General features: G+C 36.8%; 1 protein-coding gene across 2 annotated transcripts in view; it reads right to left on the bottom strand.

Annotated features, from left to right (window-relative positions):
• Positions 1 to 4,163: 4,163 nt before the first annotated feature.
• The window catches only part of DCAF10 (DDB1 and CUL4 associated factor 10), a 50,064-nt gene continuing 29,073 nt past the window's right edge, over positions 4,164 to 25,154 (bottom strand). The window contains exons 4-8 of one of the 2 annotated variants that reach the window (XM_059925108.1): positions 17,928 to 18,130; positions 16,134 to 16,247; positions 13,647 to 13,792; positions 12,623 to 12,718; positions 4,164 to 4,447 (exon numbers count right to left, since the gene is read on the bottom strand). In XM_059925108.1, coding sequence (XP_059781091.1) covers positions 4,286 to 4,447; positions 12,623 to 12,718; positions 13,647 to 13,792; positions 16,134 to 16,247; positions 17,928 to 18,130 — 721 coding nt within the window. In that variant the 3' untranslated portion in view covers positions 4,164 to 4,285. Of the gene's footprint in view, positions 4,448 to 7,182; positions 12,719 to 13,646; positions 13,793 to 16,133; positions 16,248 to 17,927; positions 18,131 to 25,154 lie in introns of those variants that run through there. The other variant, XM_059925107.1, reaches the window with a different exon arrangement.

The raw sequence follows: 25,154 nt of genomic DNA, 5'->3' as shown, positions 1-25,154 counted from the left end.
ACAAAGCATTTTGCTTTTTAAAGGTTGTTCTCAAATGAAATAAACTTTTCCCTACTGAGTATAAACTGTTTTGGTAAATTCAGTATATCAATACTTTCTGTTGTAATTATGTATCTTCAGGTCATGCTTACCCCCAAGCTAAATGATCTGGATGTTTGTGCATTTTGAGTTTTTTATATCTGCTTTTGATTTCATACTGCTTGTTTCTGTTAGGAGACTGAAATCATATTAGCTACACTGTTGGTTTACACATTAAATTCTCAGGTGCTTCCTGACTAGGGATAGTTGAGGTTGCCTGATGAGGACCACCAAGTAAGGGAGCAGTTGCCATATAATGCTTCTAAAACACTCCTGTTTTAGAAATTTTTTTAGAAATTCAGTATAAAAGTGAATATCCTGAACTCTAGAATTCATAAAAGGGGTTTGACACATCATCTGATGAAATGTCATTGTAACCCGTCGGCAGAGGGGAGTAGAGAGCATTTCTCATGGTGTGACGGGGGAGGGGCCGGAGGGAGGTCTGCTAGCTGCAGTGCCTCCCAGTCTCCAAAGGCTGGTCCCAGCTTAATCCCTTCAGCGTCTAGTTTCCAGTAGGGAACTTTTTCTCCAGATGAGTATATGTGATTTTGAAGTAGAAATTGAGGATAAAATAGGATTTATCAAAATTCTCATCTGCCTTCAATCCATTCTTCATATTCCTATCATTTCTCTAGATGAAACGATCCAGGCCCTGTCTCCCTTGTTGTCATCTCCAGCTAAAACTGCCCTGCCCAGCCACTGCCGTGGGGACTTCTGTACTCTCTAGCCTCCCAGCCTTACCCATGTGGAGTCCCGCTGCACTGAACCCTGCACTCTCCCCTGGTTCACGCAGTAACTCTTACTGAGGCCTTCAGATCTCAGCTCAAATGTCACTTCCTCGGGGAAGCCAGCTCACACTTTAAGGACCAAGTCAGGTTCCCCTCTTACATATTCTTGTGCTGCCACATTCCTGTGCTGTTTTCATAGCACTTACCTGTTTTAATTATATTGTCATCATTTGATGCCTTTGGCCCTTTTGAATGTCAGCTCCATAAGGCAGGGACTCTGCTCTAGTTTCCACAGTTTCAAGTTCCTGGCACAGTGCCTGACACCTTGTAGATGTCTGACAAATGTTTCTTTAAGAATCAAGAGTGAAGGGACGCGCGAGTATTTAGGATCACAGCATTCTGGAATATCCTGTCTGACTTTAGTTCCTTGATGGGTCATGGAAGTTGTTTCAGAAACAAATTTTAACACTGCTTGGGCTGCCATAATGAAATACCATAGACTAAATATTTAGGCTTAAACAACAAGATATTTCTCAGTTCCAGACACTGGGAAGTCCAAGATCAAGGTGCTGGCAGATTTGGTTCCTGGTGAGAGACCTCTTGGTGTACAGACTTCTGTGTCTTCACATGGCAGAGAGAGAACCTCTTGACCTCATCTAAACCTAATCACTTCCACAGGCTGCGCTCCAGATACCATCACACTGCGGGTCAGGGCTGCAACCTGCAAGCTCGGGGTCGTGGGGGACACAAGCATTCAGCCCATAACATACATGAGCTAAATGATGAGGCTCTTCTTTGCTCTCCTCTTTCATGTGTAACACTTCGCTATCTTTTTTTTTTTTTAATTTTTATTTTATATGGGAGTAGAGTTGATTTACAATGTTGTGTTAGTTTCAGGTGTACAGCAAAGTGATTCAGTTATACATTCACCTATCCTTTACTCTCAGAAATATCCAGCCAATCTGAGACAAGTCTCTGTACGAGTCAGGACTCCAATGTACAGGCTCCAATTTTCTTATTCTTGCACTGTTTGTGAATTGTGGATCTCAGCTGAGTGAAGCTGACCAAGAAGGACAAGAAGAAAGTATTCCTTAAAATAATTAGCGTGTCATTGCTGCTTTGTTACTGTAGAAGTGCCATGAAGGCAGTGGCTTGTTTTGTTTAGAGGAGACCACCTCAGTAGTTGCTTTACCTTTCACCATCATCATTCAGTTCAGGAACCAGTCATTAGTCAGCAGTGGCTTGCTCCTTACAGAGTACACCAAAAAGGGGGAATGCATTTAGTTACATTGAGATGCTATATACCTTTTTGTTTCAGATGATAACAGGGGAAAAAAACTAATTTCTTTCAAGGGTCATCATATCTATAGTAATAAGAGGCACCTGGTATATAGCTTTCTCCTTTCCTGTTGGTAAAAAGGAAGCCTCCAAACTTTCCTTACCCCTCTCATACTTTGCTGAAAAAGAGTGATTAAACAAATTTCGAGGTTTTCTTGGGCTCCCCACTTCTCACTCCCCACTGAAAAAGAGCCATAGAGTTTTCAAGACAGATAATAGGGAAAAGTGGGTATGCAAGGGATCCAGGTACTTTTCATTTGTAATTTGTGTGTAAAATATGAAGGTAACGAGTGAAAAGGAGTTAGGAGGTGAGGGCCTAAACTTGGAGATACAATGGGTGTGATAAGCCTTGAGAAAGCTAAGGCAAAGTCCAAGAAGATTTAAAGCTTTGCTGTTGCTGTTTGGAGCCCTTCAAAAATTCTGCCACTTGTGGTCCAGGAACAGAAAAGCATGGTGTTTTTATGTTTGGAAGCAATGCTAAATACATTTGAATGTATATCAACTCAAACTAGAGAAGAAAACATCCCTAATTTCAATTTGTACCTTTTATAGTTTCTTTATTTTGTTTAGCAGATTTGCCTTACATCTGCTCAGTACTGTAAAGCTGCCCTTTTAAGGACAAATCATTTCGAGTTATAAGATTCTAGGCTTGTGGACTACACAGAGCATTGGCTGCCTGTGACAAGTTCCTAGGTAAAACCTTAAATTTCCCTTGATTCCCTACTGGCTCCCAGGCTGGATTAGGTCTCCTGTGGCACGTGATGACTGTCTCAACCCCAGCTCTCTGGCCAAGATGTTTGTGCTGTATCCCTCAAGACAGTGTGAATGCCTTGAGGGCAGGGGCTGTCTTTCTGATCTTTGTATCCACGGACTAGAGGTTCTCATAATACCTATTCAATGAATGAATCATACTCTGATCCCAGGTGTTATCTTTATCACTATTATTTTCCCTGTTTCAGAGACACTGAATTTTTTAGGAATTTGTCTTTTAAAAATCATCATGGAGAATACATAATGTCTGATTCCATTTATGTGAAGTTCTAGAAGAGGCAAATATGGTGGAAAAAAAAACCCCAGTGGTTAACTCTGGGAAGGGGCATGAAGGAACTTTCTGCCTCTGGGGTAACGGTAGTGATCTATATCTTGATAGGGGTTTGGGTTACACAAGTGTATACATTGGCCTAAGCTTATTTAGCAAACATACTGTTAATATTTGTGCGCTTCATTGTATGGAAATTTTACAACAGAAAAATATTGAACTTTAGTTAATGATATGTATTGCTGAGGAGTTTTAAAAGGATGGGTACAGATATCTGCAATTTATTCATCAAAATACATCAAAAATTAAGATGGATTGATGGATGGATAGAATATTGGATAACTGATAAAACAAGCTTAGTAAAGTGTTGACAGTAGAATCTTGTAAAATTCTTTCATCTTTGCTGTATGTTTGAACATCTCATAATAAAATGTTAAGAAAAATCATTAGGGTGTTTATCACAATATTTGATGTCACAATATATTGAGAGACTCAGTTCAGTTCTTTTAGTATGCTAGTTATTCTAGACTGCCATGAAGTCATACGATACTACAGAAATACGTGCTAGAGGGGAATACAGGCCTATGGCATATTACTAACTTATCCTTCCCACTAGTCCTAATGACGTGGTGGCCACCTCCTCTCTCTCAAGCCCAGAATACACACCAGATTGTGACAGGGCTGGTGAGTAACATGGTGGCTGATGAACTGATGTTTTTCTTAAGTCTGCCCCAAAAGTGAGTGGTCTACTCACCCCTGAAGTGACCAGGGTAGGGATCATGATTTTCCCGCCAATACTCTGCAACTTTCAATAAAGGCCAGGAAGTCCTTCTTTTATACATGCATTTATTATGTACACACACAAACCTCTTCAGTAATAACTGCCTAAGAATAAATACAATGTATTCAGAACAGATCTGATACTTTGTATTTAACTTTTATAAAGTAATCCTTTTACAGTGAAATTTGGATCCTTCATTTTACCCAAAAACTAATCTTTTATAGTGATGGGCTTTTGCAAGTTAATGTAAGCACAGCAGCCTCATGTACCCATAATTTAAATAGCTTTCAAAGGAGACAGCTGTTTCCCCCCAAAAAGGGTTTAAAAGCTGTTCTGAGTTGTCTGTGCTCTGCTTAGAGCTTCTGTTGTTCCTGTTTCAAATTTGTCCGCAGCAGTTGGAAGCTGTTTGGAGCTCACAGCGTGTTTCTGTAGCGGCTCCTCTCGTGGAGTTAGAAGATAAGGCACACAGCACCAGGTCTGTTCCTGAGAAGATAAGATGATCTTAGTGTAATTAACTGCTCAGTAACTTAAATACCATTTAAAAATAGGGAAGTCTTAGCTCTCGCTGAAGGAGGATGGTGTAGCTGATGGGATGCATGGTTGTCCATCTCTCAAGCTCCAAAGTTAATATGTTCTCCAAACAGGCTTTCTTTATCTTCACAGAGATCCATGGAACTGTCATCCATGAAAAATCTAAACCCTAACTGCATTTTCTAAATCCCTAGTTCTCAAACTGTGGTCCCCAGACCTACAGCATCAACTGGGAACTGGTTAGAAATGCAGAATGGGGCCTCCCACCCCAGACCTGTGAAATAAGCAGCTCTGGATGTCAACCTAGCAATCTGTTTTAACAAGCCCTCCTGGTGATGCTAATGCCTGCACCACTTTTCATGTTCTCTGCCAGAAGGGAAGGGCCTAGAAGGAAATCTCAGTGGACATGTATTTGTGTTGTTTTAACCATTAAGTTTGTGGTAATTTGTTACATCAGTAATAGGAAACTGATGTAAATATAAATCATTAAAATCACTTCCTTTTAAATAAAAAAATCTATTTTTAAATAGTCCAAAATATGTCAATCATATTTCAGGAATAACTGAAATAGTGATCATTAGTGCTATGGTTAGTTAAGTTAGCTAAAGGATGATTAATTTCTCAAAACAATCTGAATTGAAAGGGATTCACTCTATTTTTCTTTTCAGTGACTTCCCAAAAAAGGATCCCAAGTAGGATTGTCATTTTTCTAGTAAATTTAAAATAGTATGGCAAAATGAACCATCAATCACAGTTAAATAACACAAGAAAATGTCATTCTAGGGAACAGTGTGAAAAATAGCATGTTCTAAATTTATCTATATGAGAACCAATCACTGTATACAGCTTGACAAAAATTGATCAACTATGCTTCCTATTGGTATGAATAATTTTCACTGAATAATTTATAAAACTCTACACACGATTCATATCAAATAAACTTGTAAATGGCCAGAACATTAGTGAACAGATGTGAATGGTTCAGATCTTAGTGTGTTTTCAGTGCAAAATGCCATTTCTATGTTTTAGAACAGTAGGCTTCAAAAAATGAAGTGTGCATATGCCAGTGGAAGGACAAGGTGAACCCTGGAAGTGCAAGAGGTAATGTAGAACTTTGATTTTTTAAACATCTTATCCTTTTAAAATTTCCTTTTTCCCTATACATGTTTTATAATGTACATAATAGATCAGTATAACAATATGTAGATAATTCATAAATGATCAAAATTTGGAGTGTATTCTCTAATTTTTTCTGTTAAGAGTTACATGATCAAAAAAGTGTAGAATATCACTAACAAGAACCACCAAGCCACTGCCTCTGTCACAGCCTTATGCTTGATTCTGGTCTAAAAGTGAACAAAATGTAAACAAAAATTTTCAAACTAATGCTAAATGCAAGTTTTTTGTTGTTGTTGTTGTTTTTTCCAGAGGTGGGGTCTCTGACAAGATTAGGGTGTGAACAGGACTTGCACTCCCTTAATCTGGCCCCAGGTGGTCTCCTAATCTTTTTAAAATTTATTTATTTTATTTATTTATTTTTGGCTGCTTTGGTTCTTCGTTGCTGTGTGTGGCTTTCTCTAGTTGTGGCGAGGGAGGGCTACTCTTCGTTGCGGTGCGCGGGCTTCTTGTTACAGTGGCTTCTCTTGTTGCGGATCATGGGCTCTAGGCGCGCGGGCTTCAGTAGTTGTGGCCCGTGGGCTCAGTAGTTGTGGCGCGTGGGCTCAGTAGTTGTGGTGCACGGGCTTAGTTGCTCCGCGGCATGTGGGATCTTCCCAGACCGGGGCTTGAACCCGTGTCCCCTGCATTGGCAGGCAGATTCCTAACCACTGCAATGCAAGTTTGCCATCAACCTTTTAAATAGGTTAACCACACACAAAAAGTGTGGCAAATGTTTCAAAGTAGCATTTATTTTTTAAAAGCACATTATGAGGTAGACTTAAATTAAAATATTCAGTGCATATATTAATAAAAGGTTTATTAAAACCTTAAAATTGTATGTAGGTATGTATGTAGATAAATTCACCTACAATTCTACCATCCATTTGAAAAACAACTCAATTGAAAAGGTAAAAACTTGTCACATTTTTAGAAAGCTTTTCTAATTCTGAAATAAAGAACATTTGATCTGTTAAAAAAGTTTGTGGGAGGGAGGTAGTTTTGTTTCAGTTTTAGATTTTAGAAGTTATTTTACTAAATCATTCACTTTATGGCTAGTTTTCAATGAATGTGAATATCTTTACTAGAAGGTAGGTAAAAGGTACTATAATGCAATTAAGAATTTCAAGATGGCTTCAGCAGAGCATTAAACCAAGCATGGGGCTTTTCTCAGTGCAGGCCCTCAAATGACTACATAGGTCACATACCCATGAAGCCAGCCCTGCATCTAAGTCTATATCAACTGCAGTTATAGGAATACTAAAACCTTAGTTATCTTTGTCCCTTGAACTCTAGACTAGGCATCTAGTAGGGAGTCACATGTTTGTTGAATGAAAAACTGAGTCTTGGCAGTTTTCCAAATCAATGAGAAATGCTTAGTTTTTCTGACCTATGGTCAGAACAAAATCTTACTCCCATGAATAGTCTGTTCATTATAATAAATGATGGATTCCTGTAGTACTGAATAATTTGCACATCACAATTCTGGCTTCATGGAAATTTGAGGCCACATATGGTGAAGATTCACTTGATTCATTCAACAAAAATTTATTGATCCTGCTGGGCAGTGGGAATAGAAGAATAAAGAAGAGTCCCTGCCCTCAAGGAGCTTACAGTCTGGCATGAGAATCTAGTGAGAAACAGCACCTCAGAATCTAGAGAGAAAACTTTCTGGTGTCTGGCATATTATCTGGAATACTCCAAATGTCCTGAAAATGTGAATCTAAAATTTATCAGAAAGCACAATTTGGAAATGGAAGATGCAATGAAATTTAAAAGAAAATTCAAATATTCAACTTCTAGTGTAAAAACCATGAAATCTAAATGAGGAAAAAACTCGGGAAAGCTGAAAATTCTATTTTAAGTACTTTGGACCAGATTTAAATTTTTAAAATTATTTTATTATCTCTGGCATTTTCATTTATACTGACATTTATATACACATGTATAGAGGAGGTGTGTGCATGTGAGATGTATTCCCTGGAGCTTTTGATAAAACCCATTTTTCTATCACTAATTCATTTACAACTAAAAAAGCGGCATACAGGTAAATTTGAGACTTTCCTTTTGATATTAATTTCCATTATCATTTGAATGGAAGAAATTCTTAAGAATTGTGTTCAGGGTATAAATTTCGGTACACTCTCATTTTGCACTGAGACTTAACTGTGTCTTTGTACAATGTGTGATAATTTAACCATATATTTTATTTTATTTTTTAACCATATATTTTAATAATTACTGACAGTTTAATGGCATCAAAAATACTCTTAAGTCTATCTGGATTTTCACTGGTTTTTTTTTCCCCTCTGCACTCTTCTTTTTTCTTAAAAGCATGAAAGACCCCTGTGCAACTACAGAGCCTTTGTTTTTGCTTCCTTGTATTTTGGTACATTGCTTCTCCTTAATCTAGCAGCATCCTTAGCTTGTAGTATTTTACTTAGTGGCAACTGAAAAAAATCACTAGCTTGGGCTTTAACTGGGAACTATTATCCAGAAGGTTATTGTGAACCTGTCAGGAAGTTGGTGAGCAACCAAAAGAGCTGTCTCACAGACTGTGCACCCAGAGCTCATCCAGCCCATTAGAAACTAAGCAGGCTTGGTTATCTCACGTCCCAGCTCATAACAGATGAACACAGCACATTAGAAGGAAGTGGGGAGCCTGTTAGAGGCAGGTATATTGATAGTGTGGTAGGAGACCACTATATAAGCAAAACAAACTGCTTAGCAGATACAAAATTTTTTAAACTAAAAAAAACAAAAACCACACCAGGAATCTGAGGCAAATGATTATATATACCTCAAGGCTGAGGGAATCACTTTATAATAATTAATATCAATTTGTTATAGCCCTTTACAATTTATGAATTATTTTACATACATCAGAGCTCATTAGATATTTGTAATAACACATGAATATAACTTTTACTTTCATCATGAAAAAGTGAATTGTACTGAGCATGCTGTTTAAGAAGAAGGCGGGTAGGTATACTGACATATCTGAAAGACTTGCATCAAAAATAATTACAAGTTTTAAATTTTGGCACTTAAGATATATGCATTAATTATCCCAACATTAATATATATGCTTTCCTTCATGACCAACACTGTGTTACTGAATTTTCTTAGCTCTCAGTGACTGCTGGTCATTAAATGGGGATGATTGTCATCAGTAAGTTATCAGACCATTTCTCCTGTTAAACACAAGCTTAACAGATTCTTATGGATGCCAACACCATATATTCTAATATGGGAAACACTAGGCTCCTAAAAGAGTCTCAGAGCGTTTTTGCTATATTGCACTTTCTAGAAAACAGCCTTAATGATATGATGTGATCTTGGTTCTAGACATAGGAGTGAGGAATATGTGATTTACCTTTTCCATGCTTGTTTTCCTAAAATTTTTGGTATAGCCTCTTCTCAGGGATGTAACAAGGAGAAACAAAATATACATGCTCTTTGGGCTTCTGAGAAAAAAGACCACAGACATTTTCAAAAGATAAAAGTAGAGGTCTCTTCTGCATCAGCCACTTCATTTTCACAATTGAAAATAAGGAACTACTGTATATTTGATGTTTTTAAACTCATTCAACATAGCTTTGCCATAAATATACTGTTCTGCAGAAAGCTTTTTAAAGCAGATGTATAATTTATACTATACTTACCAACAATTATATTATCAATTATAATACATTTACCAATTATCATGAATAAAAATGACTAAATAAAATTTTAGAGTTAAAAACACCAGATTAGATTTTATACACTAAGTGAAATGGGATCTTGAAATTTTAAGTGTAATCTCCTCCAATAGTATGGCATTCCTGATGCCCCTTAATTCCTTGATTAATATCCCCTGATGACTTTCTAATCATAACAATACCTCAGAGAGGACAAAGGTTTTGTTGAGTTTGCTATTAATTTTTAATTCTTATCTGTGAGGCTCTGTTTTTGTATAAGGCTATTAATCCTCCATTTTTCTTTATTTTATAGCTACTTACCCTGCATGAGGGTTTTTAGTTAGGAATGAACCGTATGTGTGCCCTGCAGTTTATGGCATTAATTCTAATGGAAATTGTCTATCTTGTAAATGTTCTTTTGCGTGGTGCAGAAGATGAGCCAGCTCTGAAATAAACCACTTCCAGAGGGTGTTAAATAAGTAAATTAACAGGCCAGTTTACCATCCTTTACAAACTAAAGGGCAAAATGGTAGAGTAGTAAGCACAGGCTTGGAACTAAAACAAACATTGAGTTTGAATCTCAGTGCTGCCACCCCATGCCAGCTCTGTGACTTATGGCAAATCAACCTTTCTGACCCTCCATTTCCCCCAAAGTACATTGGTGCTCATGCCACCTACCTTGCAGTTTTTGTGAGAGTTAGTAGTAAAGTATGTACATTATTTGACACATGATAGATATTCTAGAATCATGGACTGAAATTTATTAGAGTTGGGCAACGTTTGGGCCTAGCATCTGACATGGAGCGCTCTCCCAAGGAGATGCGATATATGGAAACTTCTTTTGATTATCAATACAACCATTGTACTTAGTAGCTTATTTTTAATGTCAACATTAGGTGTTTTTGTCTCCAAAACTTTATTTTCTTTTAAATATTTGTTTTTAAGAAAGTTTATGGCAAACCTGTGTTTTCACTGTGGGTACTTTTTTTGATGACTAAAAAATTTCCAATTTTTTTTTAATATCCATGGTAAGAAAAATCTAATTTTTAAAATTTGTCCCAGAGCCAACATTATCCAAGTGAGATGTAACCTCTGTACATGTGTGAATGGCTGTCTGGCAGGTTCTACAAAAAGTGTCATTTTTATTCATGTATTTGGGTTGCTTAAACATTTCTATAAGATTGAAAACACTTTTCTTCTTATGGCTGGAATTCTCAGCATTGATACTCCCATGCCTTCCTTTTTCAATCTACTGGCCCGTTTAAAGGTATTCACAATAATACAACTTAAAGACAAAAAAAGTGTTCATAAGTCATTGTTTTAACAGCCAGCATAATACAGTAGAAATTGCCCTGAGCAAGGAATTAAGAGACTTGAATTCAAGTCCTGGCTCTGCCACTAATTTTGCAGGATGACTTTAGGCAAGTCACTTAACTTCTCTCATTCATCTAATAACGAGATTGAGTCCATTTCAAGTTACTTTCTACCTCTAAAATTGCTTTTATTTGCTTATTTTTTTAATAATCAAAACACCTTCTGGGAGTTGTGTTAAGCACCTGATGGGTACAGAAATATTTACTGATGTTTAAGGTAGTAATATTTGAAGCTGTGATCCAGGAACCACCTGAATACAGATTACTTGGGGTTCGTGTTAAAAATAGATTCCTGTCCTCTCCCTGGCTGAATCAGAACCTCTTAAGGTGAGGGCCAGGTTTCTCTATTTTTCACAAGCTCCCCAGTGATTATAATGCACCCTAATGTTTGAGAACCACTGGCCTAAGAGAATGTGTTCTAAGAGGGAAAAAGCTAGCATGTGGCTCAAATTACTCCAGCCTCTGGCAAATCTCTTCTAAGGACAGTCCCATTCAAAGTGGAGGAGACTAGAAAAAAGCTGCTTACTTTTTTCAAAAAAGCAGAGTAGTCAGCCTTATGCCTGGCCCCTGCGTGATGCTTTTTACTTGCTGTGTTCCATAACAAAACACAACAAAAGGTCTTAGTCATGACACCCAAGTCACGGACCACCACAGTTATGACAACAGCTTGAAGACAATCACAGTTCTCCCTTCATTAATGGTAAGAGAGTTGAGCTCAAGGAAGATGAGAAAAACACAACGTCTTTACTCTCCATTTTCTGTCCACCTGTCATCCTCTGTGATTCAAATAATCTGGCAGAGGAAACAGAAAATCTAAGCCACATTGTTCTCATCACTGTGTGGCCAGATAGAGAGTATAATCTAATAAACAAATCCTCTTCTATACAATAGAAATGACCAAAGCCCATTCCTTCTCTTTTCCTTTCTAATGCTGTTGACAGGAACAAAATACCAAGTAAGGACACATGCTACAGATTTAAAAATTCATACAAATAAACTACAAAGAGAGGTGGTAATTTTTTTTCTAGAATTTCACAACAAAATCCCTCTCACGGTGAAAAATATGTATAATTTTAACAGGAAACTTAAAAGACATTTTGCTGCAAAACTATAACAGCTGTAAGAATAATGCCATTATCTGTGCTCATTATAGAGAAACAACAGCAACTTTAAAAGGCCAAGTATACTGATAAGATGAAATTTCTTTTCAACAACCAGTATGCCAACATCAAACTTCTGGGTTTTATTCAACACTAGCATCACGAGTTTCTCCTAATCCAACCAAAACTCCTGCCAAATGTCCACAAAATTCACACCAAAATCAAAAAACAGAAAAGAGAATTAAAAGAAAGAAATTTGACAAGAGCTACCATGCAAAACAACCAGCAGAACTGGAGTTCAGTGGCACAGATCAGCAGGAGCCTAGGAATGCTGCAGAAAGATGGTGCTGCCTGGAGTCTAACTTGGCGATGCCCCTGTGATGCTGGACGACCAAGTACTCAGGTCACAGGTGTGTTCATGGACCCATAAGAACTAGGATCTTGACCCAAACTTTTAAGATCTTCTAAAAAGAAAATACTTCACCTAAATTGAAGTAATATATAATTCAAACACCAGAAGAGTTCCTTATTTGATGTAAGTTGTGCCTAAAACTTTGGCTGATACAAAGAAACCCGTCCACTAAGGCACCCGGAGGCGATCTGACAATGCATTGGAGAGAACTTTGTCGTCAGTACCACATCATTATGAGAGTACAGAGAACGGATCACCCGCAGGGGACTGGCTTCTTTGGGCAAACAGTCAATAAGTTCACTGCACTGTTTGTCAAATCCCAACAAGCGAATCCCGTAGCCATGTGGGGAAGAAATCATTCGCCCATCAGGGCTGAAGCAAAGTTCTTTGATATAACCCCTGCCTACATTGGCTTCTTCAATGTAATGAGTCAGTCGTAGAGAACAGCGAGGTGAGACTGGTCGCACGGGGGCTCCTTCTTGGAATTCATAGACACAAGTCCACTAGAGGGAGAGAAGAGAGATAAATCATAGAGGCTCATAAATGGAGTATAACCTTTAAAAATTGTGAATAACTGTACTGTCACCTGTAACTTATACAATATTGTACAGCAACTATACTTCAACTAATTAAAAAACAAAAAGTTACAGAGTCCCAAACAGTGCTAAGATAATCTTTTTTTTAAAAAAAAGCTCCACAGAATGCCAAAGCTACAGAGTTGTTGCAAGAAATCATTCAGATGAATGCTACCCCTCTCCCAACTAACAAAACTTGTAGGTCCCATACTGTCTTATCTACATTCATATCAAGGTTATTCTGTACTATGACACTTTAAAGCCTTTTATTCCCTGAGGCCACTGTGACTTCTGAAGTAATAATTCCCTTTTCTGAGAGTAACAAGAATCTTGATATTTTAGGGTTAAGACATCTAAGCCCTAGAATACCTCTCCTCCTACACACTTCAAAGACTCTTCTCTCCTTCTGTTAGCTGTGGCTTCGAGAGCTAGTGACTAGCTAGCTAGCTAGCTAGCTCTGGAAAGACTCCTGCTTTCCAGAGTAAGGAGAATCATAAGGTCATATAAGATCTTTTCCCCTAGTTATCAGTTCAGTCCCTTCCTTTCCCAAAGCTTTCCCTGGTTTTTAAAAAGAGGAAATCATAATACTCCATTGGCTTATAGCAAAACCTCCCATTTAGCCAGCTTAGCTTAGTCCTATGTTTACTGTATAAGGGGTTTTTTACAATGAGATGAAGGAGACAAGAATTAAGCTGGGCTCAATCTGAGCTGATGACTCCTTTAAAGTACTTCCTGCTTGCCACACACAGGCCAGAGAGGAGGAAGGATTTTGAAGGGATAAAGACACCATGAGCACACATGGCAATGGCAGTTTGTTCAGTCAGCCCCATTGAAGGTGGAGTGCTGCTGCCCATACCTCCTGATCATCAGTGTTGCTTGAGCACCGAAGAAGAGTGGCCCAGCCTTTTGGGTGCAGCTGTAACGATGTGATGCAATTTCCACGGTCTCTCTCACCAGGAACTTCAGGGGTTAAGACTTCAAGACTGTTTCGTGGTGAAATTCCTGAGATATGAGAAAATCAGGATGTGGAATTTGTATTATCAAAGGACTAAGGTAGCTCATCAAAGCTTTGATTTCTGGCAGCCACCCTCATGCCTTTATTCCTTCATCTGCCCCTTATGCTACCACATGTAAAAAACCATGGTGCCCCTCAACGTATGGGGTATGTGTCTTTGGGGTGGGTATGGGGGAAGGGGTATGATAGAACTAAAGAATCCAAGTTCCTGCAGCAGGAATCAATAATAACCTAAGGCTAAGGTGTTAAAGCTGACTAGGAATCCTTTTGATTTGGATCTACATCTCAAGTTATGTGACATGAAAGGAATCTGGAAAAGTAAAAGACAACAATTCTCATCTCAGAGGACCTGATGCTCTCTAGTCCAGAGAAGGAAATACCTGGAAGCCATGAGGACTGCCTTTATATAGATGAAAGATGTGTGCAAGGAGCAGGACTTATGGCCCCCAAGGACAGTACTATAAACAACAAATCAATGTATAATTTTGGAGGTAAGAGAGGACAACTCACACAGAGACATGTCAAAACAAGGGGTGGGAGATACTGCCAATTGTACATATTCCTGGTACTCTGCTATGGCCCATCATTTCTTTCTACCTGGCTCCCAATGAAACTGACTGCTGTAGTGAGCCATTGTTACAAATGGGAGTATGTCATATCCCTCAAGTATGTGGAGAACCACTTTCATACACATTGTAAGGAAGCAGCTTAGAAATTTATTATCAAGAGAAATATTTCAACACTTCTCTGCCTATAGAAGGAGTTGCTTTAAAGATAATGAGCTGCCTCTGTCAGACCCTTCGTGAATTATTTTGCACTTAGATGTGTTATCTTCTTTTAAAAGCTTCCCTTTAGATTACTGTAGCATTGACAGAAACCTGTGACGATCTAAATTACATTCTCACAACCAAATTATACCTAAATAATTATTTCACATGTGATTGAACCTCAACAACAATTTTAGAAAAAAAAAACCCTATTTCAAGAATTTTGAAAATCTATAACAAAAGCAGAAAAGAAACCCATTCTGAATAAGTAAGCAGTGGTTTCTGAGCTCTGCTCCTTGGAGGTTGCTCAAGAGCTGGCAAAAGGGGGAAACCATACAGGGCCAGGGTGGAGATGGGGTAGGGAAGACTGGAGGGTCAAGGGCCTCCTTAATTTTACTTGAACCAAAGTTACTTCACTTTTATTTGTGCTACATCCCTAAGAATCCACAGGAGAAATGTTACATATGTGGGCATAAATCTCTAAGAGGAGGAATATTTAACCTTAAAATGAGACATCATAGTCTTCAACATCCAGAGGACAGGATGGTGGATAGTCTATAGGTTTAGGTTAGGAAGGTCACTCAAACCATTCTTGGAAGTAGTCAGGCAAAGTAATCAAGAATGCATTTATTGAGCACTTACCAGATGAGGCCCCCCAGGGAAAACACTAACTAGAAGTCTAAGTATAGTCCTGCCTCTAAATATCTAGGTAGGAGATATGCTTATCTCCAAAAGGTGACCCAAAATTATAAAAAAATATATATCTGGCCATCAGTCCATCAAGAGGAGAACAAACAAAAAGTGCTATAAGAGCTAAGATGTGAATTAGTACGGAGAGGGATGATGAGTGAAATTTGCATAGGTAGAAAGCATTTCAATTAAGGGGTGGATAGAACAGATTGAGCAGCTAGTTCTCCCAGACTGGCTGGGGAAAAACTGGCAAAAGTAGAGTGGGGCCAGATTATAGCTCTTTATCCCACAACCCCTCTGAGGCTGCCAGGCATTGCTGAGATAAGGAAACGGCAAAGCAAAAAGCCTGCTGGGCTGGAACCAGGCAACTTTCACAAGCACCTGATAAACTCATCCCTTTATATTTACATAGCACTATCACATGCATAGTCTCATTTAATTTCTATAACAACCTTGATTGGAGTCTATATCTCCCAACTATTCCCTCTCCAAACTAGACCAAACTAAATCCAGAAAATAAAACTAAAGTTCAAATTCCAACAAAAATGTAAGCCCAAGATATTCAACCCTAGAGACTGGTTAGCTTTTTGGGGTTTTGTTTGTTTGTTTTTTGGTTTTTTTGGCCACACTGTGTGGCATGTGGGATCTTAGTTCCCCAACCAGGGATTGAACCCATGCCCCTGCAGTGGAAGTGCTGAGTCCTAACCACTAGACTGCCAGGGAATTCCCTGGTTAGCTTTTTGAAAATGTTACTGAGGAGCAAGGAATAGCCTCATCTCTATTGGCTTTTATTTTTAAGGATTAAAATCAAACCAAAAAAAGCTATTTTAGAATCTATATTCAAGATTATGAAATCCAACTTTTGACCTACCTTCTCTTTGTGAGGCTCGTGACATGTGTTTCTCAGAAGATGAATTGGAATCACTATGATGAGAAGGTGAACCAGAAACTCTAGGACCAGATGAACTCGACAAAGTGGTAAGATCTTGAAAATACAAAACGTTCCGACAGTAAAGCTAGCAAAACTCTGGTAGTGTCTCTTAACTTTTTAATCATCTACTTGAACCATATTGTTAAAGTTCATCTGAAACATGGCAAGTACATATCCACCTAAAAGTGGCCTATAAAAAAGACTGAGGTGGGCAAGATAGCTCTTTGGAATGTCCAATCTAAGGCCTAGTCCCTTTCTAAAACCCTTTACATCAATGACTTCCTTAAGTGAAATAAAAATGAAAAACCAAATAAACATAGGAACATCTTAGGTTTCCCATCATTTCTGTAGTGAAATGGAACAAGAAAATTCAGCAAGAATGAAAACTGAGCTGTTCAGCCTGTTGTTTTATGTTAGAATGGCATCCAAACAACAGGTCCATTACCGAGAACATGAACAGATCCTTCTTAAAGCATACCAACAACTTCTATCATCATTACTGAAATTATGTGAATACTATCTTTGAAATGCAATACAAACTTAACATTGAAATCTGGGAAAATAAAATGAATATCAGATAGGTGAGTCTGATGTCTCACTCCAAATAGCAGTCTCTATTTCACACTTTTCTTGTGGCCGCACATTTCTGTGGGGACTTATTAATCTAATTTCTTTGGATGGTATTAAGTATCAGAATTACCTTTAGAAGACAGAAAACCTTCCTGGTTTTTAAGCAAAACATGCCAACTAGACCTTCTAAATCACTACTTCTCACTAAGCTAAAGTTGATTATTAATGTTTAACCTAAAAAAAATCTGAAATGAAAAGGACTGTACTTGCATATTAATGAAATCCCTTGCTTGCAAATAAGTTGGTAAAACTTAAATTTCTACTTTTAGCAGTGAAATTAGGCAACTGCAGTACAATGAGGCCTGCACATTCCCAAAGGAGTCTTCAGAAGTGGCCCCGTGCATAGAGAAAGATTCCAACCATTTGAAGTTGATTTTAAACAACAATTTATGAACATTATATTTTCCAAATGCTTAAGTATTTTTTTTCTGAGTTCTTGTTCATAAACACAATACTATAACTAATGAGTATGTTCCTATATCAGCCCTCTTCTTCCTAAAGGTAGATATAATATAGTCTCTATCATGTAATGTAGTACAAAGTTTTCCTGAGCCCCCATTTCGCTTAAGTCCAATGGAATTGGCAACAGGAAAAGGAACAGGGCTTTAGCAAGAGGATGTTTATAGGTCATGAGATAAGATGGCACCAACTACCTGTGTCTGGACATCTGAAAGTCTAGGATGCAATACAGACTTAAAATTAAAACTCTATATTGACTATAACTTAACAGCTCTGCTGGGTTCCAGAAAAACTTAAAAAAGATTGACAGTACTTTGGGCCATCACTAATTTTTGAGATAATGATGATCTACAAATACTGATGAAGACTTTCTGGCTAGCAGAGGGCTAAAAAAATTTTTTTTAGAGTTAGAAGTTATTCTTCCTAGATCATTTGTGATACAGAGGCACAAATTAATACTATGTCAGAGATACATGTAGATCATTATACTTCCTTGGGAAAAAAGCTATTACTGAGCTTTGCAAAGAATATCTTTTAACTTTCTTCCCTTCTTTCTGCTATCATTCTCAGAATAGAAACATATACCATCCCCATGTCTGAGATTATTTAGAAAAAACTTTCTTTAATCAAAAAAGGAAAGCTTACCTGAACTTGACGTTGTTCTTCTTGCTCTCAAAATGGGATAGCTGCCTACTTCTAAAGACTTGGTTAAGTCAAGATCATGCAAAATCAAGAGATATCCAGAGGACGTTGAGATCAACATTTTGGAACAATCTGGTGTTAATCTCATTCGCATGAGAAAACGTGTGTGAAAGAATTTCTTATGTGGACACCCATCTTCTGTACACCTACAAAAGAAATCAAACCAACAAAACCTAGAGTTATCATAAATATAAGCGTTCAGTGATAGTCATATTTTTACCCTTCAAACTAGAGTTTACACTTGATGTATATACTCAGACTTATACACATGAAAAATTTTTGCTCACCATTCCTTCTTCCATCTCTAACTTTTTTTTAAAGATTATTATTTCTTTCTGAAGTATATTAAAATTTTGTTGAGATAAATTCTCACTTTTTATTGTTCTGAAAATCTTTATTTCACTCTTTGATTAAGGGTTTAGCCGAGCCTATAACTTTAGGTTGATAGTTACTTCTTTCTGAATATTGAGGATAATATTCCAGTGAGTTCTGGCTTCTATTGTTGCTATTTTTAAGCCTACTATCAGTCAAATTGTTACTTTGGATAATTTTTTTCCCTTTGGTTGATCTTCTCCTTGTTTTGGAGTACTGGAGTTTCACTATGACGTGTAAATTTGAATTTCTTTTCATTTATCTTCATTGGGATTCATTTGACTTTCTAAATCTTAAGATTCATATTATTTATATATTCTGGAAAATTTTCCATCATTATTCCAATATTGCCTCTCACCTATTTTCTCTATTCTTTTGGAGCTCTAGATAGATATTTGAAACATTCCCATTTGACTCTCCTTGTCTAATAACCGCTCTTTCATGTTTTCTATCTCCTCATTTGCATATGTTGCTATCTTGGTAATTTTTCAATATCTTTCTTTTTTTTAAAAAATTATTTATTTATTTATTTATGGCTGTGTTGGATCTTCGTTTCTGTGCGAGGGCTTTCTCTAGTTGTGGCAAGCGGGGGCCACTCTTCATCGCGGTGTGCGGGCCTTTCACTATTGCGGCCTCTCGTTGCGGAGCACAGGCTCCAGACGCGCAGGCTCAGTAATTGTGACTCACGGGCCCAGTTGTTCCGCGGCATGTGGGATCTTCCCAGACCAGGGCACGAACCCGTGTCCCCTGCATTGGCAGGCTGATTCTCAACCACTGCGCCACCAGGGAAGTCCTCAATATCTTTCTTATACCTGTTTTTTAAGCTGTGTCTGCTACTTGTTTTTATAAACTTAAATAGTTCTATTTCCTTACTTTAAGTTCTATTTGGCTCTATTTCAAATCTGTATGATCTTTTGAATAGATTTTTATTCCTTGTCTATGTTTTTTAGTCCCCATTTTATTTCCTTTTTTATTATTTTTAAAACTGTGAACTTTGTCATCCCTACAGAAAAGTACATAAATAAAACATATGTAGAGTTTAAAGAAAAATGAACAGCTGTGATTCATCACCCATGTTAAGAGGTAGAACAATACCAGTACTTTAAAAGTCCCCTCTGTTTCTTCTGTAGCATCCTTCAGTCAGCATGCAGTGCTTCAAGCATGCAATACTTTTCCTATCTCTCTGAGGATATTGATAGGTTTTTAAAATTTTAAGTTTTCTTCTCCCTATGTAGTCTCTACTTTTTCCAAGATATCTCCCCATTTGTGTAAGTCTTTTCGTAGAAATTTTTGTCAAATGTCTGATTATGTTTGGCTGTCTGCTCATAATTAAGAGTGGGGAACTAAAAAGCTGACTAGGAACTCTGAGTGCAAGGGTAGGCTTGAGCTTCACTAAATAGGGTGAAGCCATTTTTTGAGGAACTCCTAATGTCAGTACCTTTAGTTCATTAACCGAAAGAACTTGTGAGGATCTCTAAATTCAATATTCAGTGTGCATATGGTCACTCAATCCCCCTGATTTTGGTAAGGTACCCAAGCCTTCAACTGTGTCTGGCATCCTTTAATACAGATATTCTCTATTTTACCTCTTTAGAGAATAAAATTCAAAATTCCTGCTGAAATGCGAGGAGGTAAATAGCCCAGCAGTGTGGATTAAGGGAGGAGATATAAGTTCTTAAATATCTTTCATTTGAATCCTTATTTTAGCTACCCTTTCTGATACAGAGTACCGAGAGTTGCCAGTTCCTGTGATTTTTGAGGATTTTGTATAAATATTCTTAAGTTCTTAACTTTTTCCCACTGCCAGTTTAGGATTCAGCTTTCTTGTACTTACTAATAAGTAAGTTTAAGTGAGTTGCTGAGTCGGTTGCCACTCATCTTCCTGCCTTCCAGATTTTAAAACTTTATTGTCATTGCTTCCTTTCCTATTTCCCCATCTTATGAGTTTATACCCTTCATTTTAAAATTTGCTTATATTTAATTTTAGAGGAATCTTCTCATCCATAGATTCTACTTAGGTCTTACAATAACTTACATGAAATTTTACAGTTTTCTCCATGATGGTTATACAGATCTTCTGTTGCAATTTATTCCTGTGTACCAACTAAATTTTTTTAAAGAGCATTTATTTATTTATTTATTTAATTTGGCTGCGCCACACAGCATGCGTGATCTTAGTTCCTCCACCGGGGATCGAACCTGTGCCCCCTGCAGTGGAGTCATGGAGTCTTAACCACTGGACCACCAGGGAAGTCCCCAACTAAATTTTTTAATTACTAAAAACTATGTACTTAAAAAAAATTTAAGTTGTTTGTAGTGATGTATAGGAACACTACTGATTTTTACATTTTGATCTTGTATCTAACAATCTTAGTTAATGCTGATTAATTCTGATAATCTGTCAGTAGAATTTCTAGGGTTTTCTATATAGACCAGGTGTCTAAAAACTGTGGCCTATGGGCAAAATCTGGATCACTGCCTGATTTTATATAAAAAGTTTGTTGGAACATAGCCATACCCATTCATGCATTGTCTATGGCTGCTCAGAGACAATATAACAAAGCCTAAAATATTTATTACACAGTCCTTTATAGAAAGTTTGCCAGCCCCTAATACAGACAATCATATCATCTGAGAATGATATTGTTTCATTTTTTCCTTTCCAATCCTTATATATTCCAATCCTTATTTATTTTACTGCACCAACTAGGACCCTGCCTCCCTCCAACCCAAAACAATAGTGAACAGCAGTAGTAATGGCAAGCATGTTCTCCTTCCTGATTTTATAGAGAAAACTTCTAAAGTTTCACCATTTAAAACTGTGCTATAGGTTTTTAGTGCCTACTTTTGATCAGTTTCCTTCTATGTCTAGTCATCAATACAATCCAATTTTAGAACATTTTCATCACTCTAAAAAATCACTCTTGCCCATTAGCAGTCATTCCCTTTCCTACTCCCAGCCACAGATAACCACTAATCTACTTCCTGCCTATTGCTGACATTTCATATAAATAGAATCATACAATAAGTTGTCTTTTGGTTTGGCTTTTTCACTTAACTTTTTTGAGGTTCAGCCATATTGTAGCACATAACAGTACTTTGCTCCTTTTCAGTACCACATAGTATTCTATTGTATAGATATACCACATTTTGTTCATCCTTTTACAGTTGATAAGTATTTAGATTGGTTCTATTTTTTTTGCTATTATGAATAACACTATTATAAGCATTCTTTGTGTGGACATATATATTCATTTCTCTTGGGTAGATATCTAGAAGTGGAATTGCTGGGTCATATGGCAACTCTATGTTTAACATTTTAAGAAGCTGCCAAACTGTTTTCTAAAATGGCTGTACCATTTTATATTCCTACCAGCAATATATGAAGTTCCAGTTTCTCCATATTCTTGCCAATATTTGTTGCTGTCTTTTTTGTTAAAGCCATCTTATTAGATGTGAAGTGGTATCTCATTTTGGTTTTAATTTGCATTTCCCTTAAGACTAATGATGTCAAACATCTTTTCAGGTGCTTATTAATCATTTGTGTATCACCCTTGGTGAAATGTCTATGTCAGTATCTCGCCCATTTTTAAATTGGGTTATCTGAATACATATAAGTGAGTTAGAAGAATTCTTTATTCTGGACACAAATCCTTTAGCAGATGTGATTTACAAATATCATATCCCATCCTGTAGTTTTTCTTTTCACTTTCATTTGTTGAACAGACTATCCTTTCCTGAACTACTGAATTACTTTAGTACCTTTATTGAAAATCAGCTGATCATAAATATAAGGGTTGATTTCTGGACTCAATTCTGTTCCCTTAATTTACATTAGACGTCTATCCTATGCCAGTACCACACTGTCTTGATTACTATGGCTTTGTAGAAATTTCTGAAATCAGGAAGTGTGAGTCTTCCAATTTGTCCAAAAAAAAGGCAGCTGGAATTTTGATAGGGATTGCCTTGAATCCATAGATTAATTTGGAGAGAATTGCCATCTTAATGATATTGAGTCTTCCAATCCATGAGCATGGAATGGTCTCTCCATTCATTTATATCTTCTTACATTTCTTACAGCAACGTTTTCGTTTTCAGCATACAAATCTTGTACTTCTTTTGTTAAATTCATTCCTATGTATTTTATTCTTTTTTAATGCTATTAGTGGAATTTTTTTCTTCATTTTTGGACTGTTCATTGCTTATGAATAGAAATACAATTGATTTTTATATATTAATCTAGTATATCTTATGACCTTGCTGAACTTATTAGTTCTAGTAGTTTTGTGAATTCAAGATTTTTGATATATAAAATCATATCTTCTACATATGAAGATAGTTTTACTTCTTTCTTTCCAATCTAGATGCCTGTTATTTTTCTTGTCTGTACTTCCAGTGCAGTTGTACTTCCAATATAATGTTGTATAAAAGTGGTGAGAGCAGACATCCTTGCCTTGTTCCCAGTCTTAGGGGGGATGTATTTAGTCTTTCAACATTAAATATGATTTTAGCTGTAGGTTTTTCATAGCTGTCCTTTATCAGGTTGAGGAAGTTCCCTATTATTCCTAGTTTTATCACAAATGGGTGTTGGATTTTGTCAAGTGCTTTTTCTGACTTTATTGAGATGATCATATATATGGGCTTTGACCTTTATTAATGTCATGTATTATATTGATTTTTAGATGTTAAACCAACCCTATCTATATTCCTGGAATAAATTCCACTTGGTTGTGACATATAATCCTTTATATATGTTGCTAGGTTTGATTTGCTAATATTTTGTTGAGGACTTTTATCAAATTTTTGGGAGAGGGATATTGGTCTGTAGTTTTCTATTCTTAATGATGTTTGTCTGGTTTGGTATCAGAGTAATACTAGCCTCATAAAATGAGTTGGGAAGTGCTCTCCCCTCCTCTATTTACTGTAAAAGTTTGTGAAGGATTAATATTATTTATTCTGTAAATGTTTGGTAAAATTCACCAGTGAAGCCTTTTGGACCAGGGCTTTTCATTGTGGGAAGATTTTAAAATTCAATTTTAAACCAATTCAATTTCTTTACTTGCTATGTAGGTCAGTAGATCTATAGATTTTCTATTTGCTCTTGAGTCAGTTTAAGTAATTTGTGATTCTGTAGGTATTTGTTTATGTAAATTGTCTGATTTGTTGCCATAGAGTTGTTCATTGTATTCCTTTGTAATCCTTTTATTTTTTTATAAGGTTGGTAAGGATGTCCCTTCTTTTTTTAATTATGAACAAATGTTGAATTTTATTCTTAAGTTGAAACAATCATATGGATTTTTCTATTTAACCTGGTGTGATGAATTATACTAATAGAATTTCTATTGATAAGTCTTTTCATTTCTAGAATAAACCCAACTTGGTCATGATTTTTTTTTTTTTTTAAACATCTTTATTGAAGTATAATTGCTTTACAATGGTGTGTTAGTTTCTGCTTTATAACAAAGTGAATCAGTTATACATATACATTATGTTCCCATATCTCTTCCCTCTTGCATCTCCCTCCCTCCCACCCTCCCTATCCCACCCCTCTAGGTGGTCACAAAGCACCGAGCTGATCTCCCTGTGCTATGCGGCTGCTTCCCACTAGCTATCTATTTTACATTTGGTAGTGTATATATGTCCATGTGGTCATGATATTTTGATTAATATCTTACAGGATCCAATTTCCCTTTTATAGAATATTCACATCTACATTCATAGTACAGACTGACCTTTCATTTTGAGTTTGTATATCAAGGTCATACCTGAGGTAAGAATTCTATTTTTCTGGAATCTGAACAGTTTAATAAGATTGGAATGTTCTGTTTCTTGTAATATTTGGTAGAAGTCACCTGTAAAATTGACAGGCTGCTGTTTTATTAGTAGATAGGTTTTTTTTTTTTTTAATATTTATTTATTTATTTGGTGGCACCGGGTCTTCGTTGCTGTGTACGGGATCTTCATTGCAGCATGCGGGCTCTTTCTTTTTTTAAAAAAATCTTTTATTATTATTATTAATTTATTTAGGCTGTGCTGGGTCTTAGTTGCAGCATGCGGACTTCTTAGTTGCCACACATATGTGGGATCTAGTTCCCCATCCAGGGATTGAACCCAAGCCCCCTGCATGGGAGCATGGACCACCAGGGAAGTCCCAGTAGACAGGTTTTAATTGATTTTTTTCATTTCTCTAATAGCTAAGGCAGAAGTGACGTTCGAAATATTTAAATAACCAGCCCTGCATGAAAACTAACTAGAGCTGATGCAGGTGGCAGTGCTGGAACTGGATCCTGCGATTAGTCTGCTATGTAAGGGGGGCTTCAGCTACTAGATCATAGGGAGAGATCTTGAGGAAAGTATCTCTAGAAGAGGTGCCACGGTACCCAGAAGGTGCCAGGATATGACACGTGGGGATGATTCATGACAGTGACTATTTATCAATTAGTATGGAAGAAGTTCAATCTTTTAACAACCTTTTCAGCTGAACCAGTGCATAACGGTTAAATATCAGTCCTGGTAATAAGTCTATTTCAGGTTTTCTATTTCTTCCTCGATCAGCTTTGCATAGGTGTATTTTTTTGTGTAAACTATTTCATCAAAGTTTTCAAGTATATTGGCAAAAGCTGATCTTATTATCTTACTCTATAGTTTTTATTGTCTTCTTTCTCATTGCTAAGATTGTGTCCTCTCTTTTTTTCTTAATGTATCTTATCAGAGAAGAGCAGGCTTTTAAAAAATCTTTACTGTATTTCATTTTCTATTTCATTAATTTCTGCTTTTTTAAAAAAAGATATCATTTCC

This window comes from Balaenoptera ricei, chromosome 6, assembly GCF_028023285.1.
Source record: "Balaenoptera ricei isolate mBalRic1 chromosome 6, mBalRic1.hap2, whole genome shotgun sequence".
Taxonomy (NCBI): domain Eukaryota; kingdom Metazoa; phylum Chordata; class Mammalia; order Artiodactyla; family Balaenopteridae; genus Balaenoptera; species Balaenoptera ricei.
This window is presented reverse-complemented; position numbering and strand designations above follow the sequence as displayed.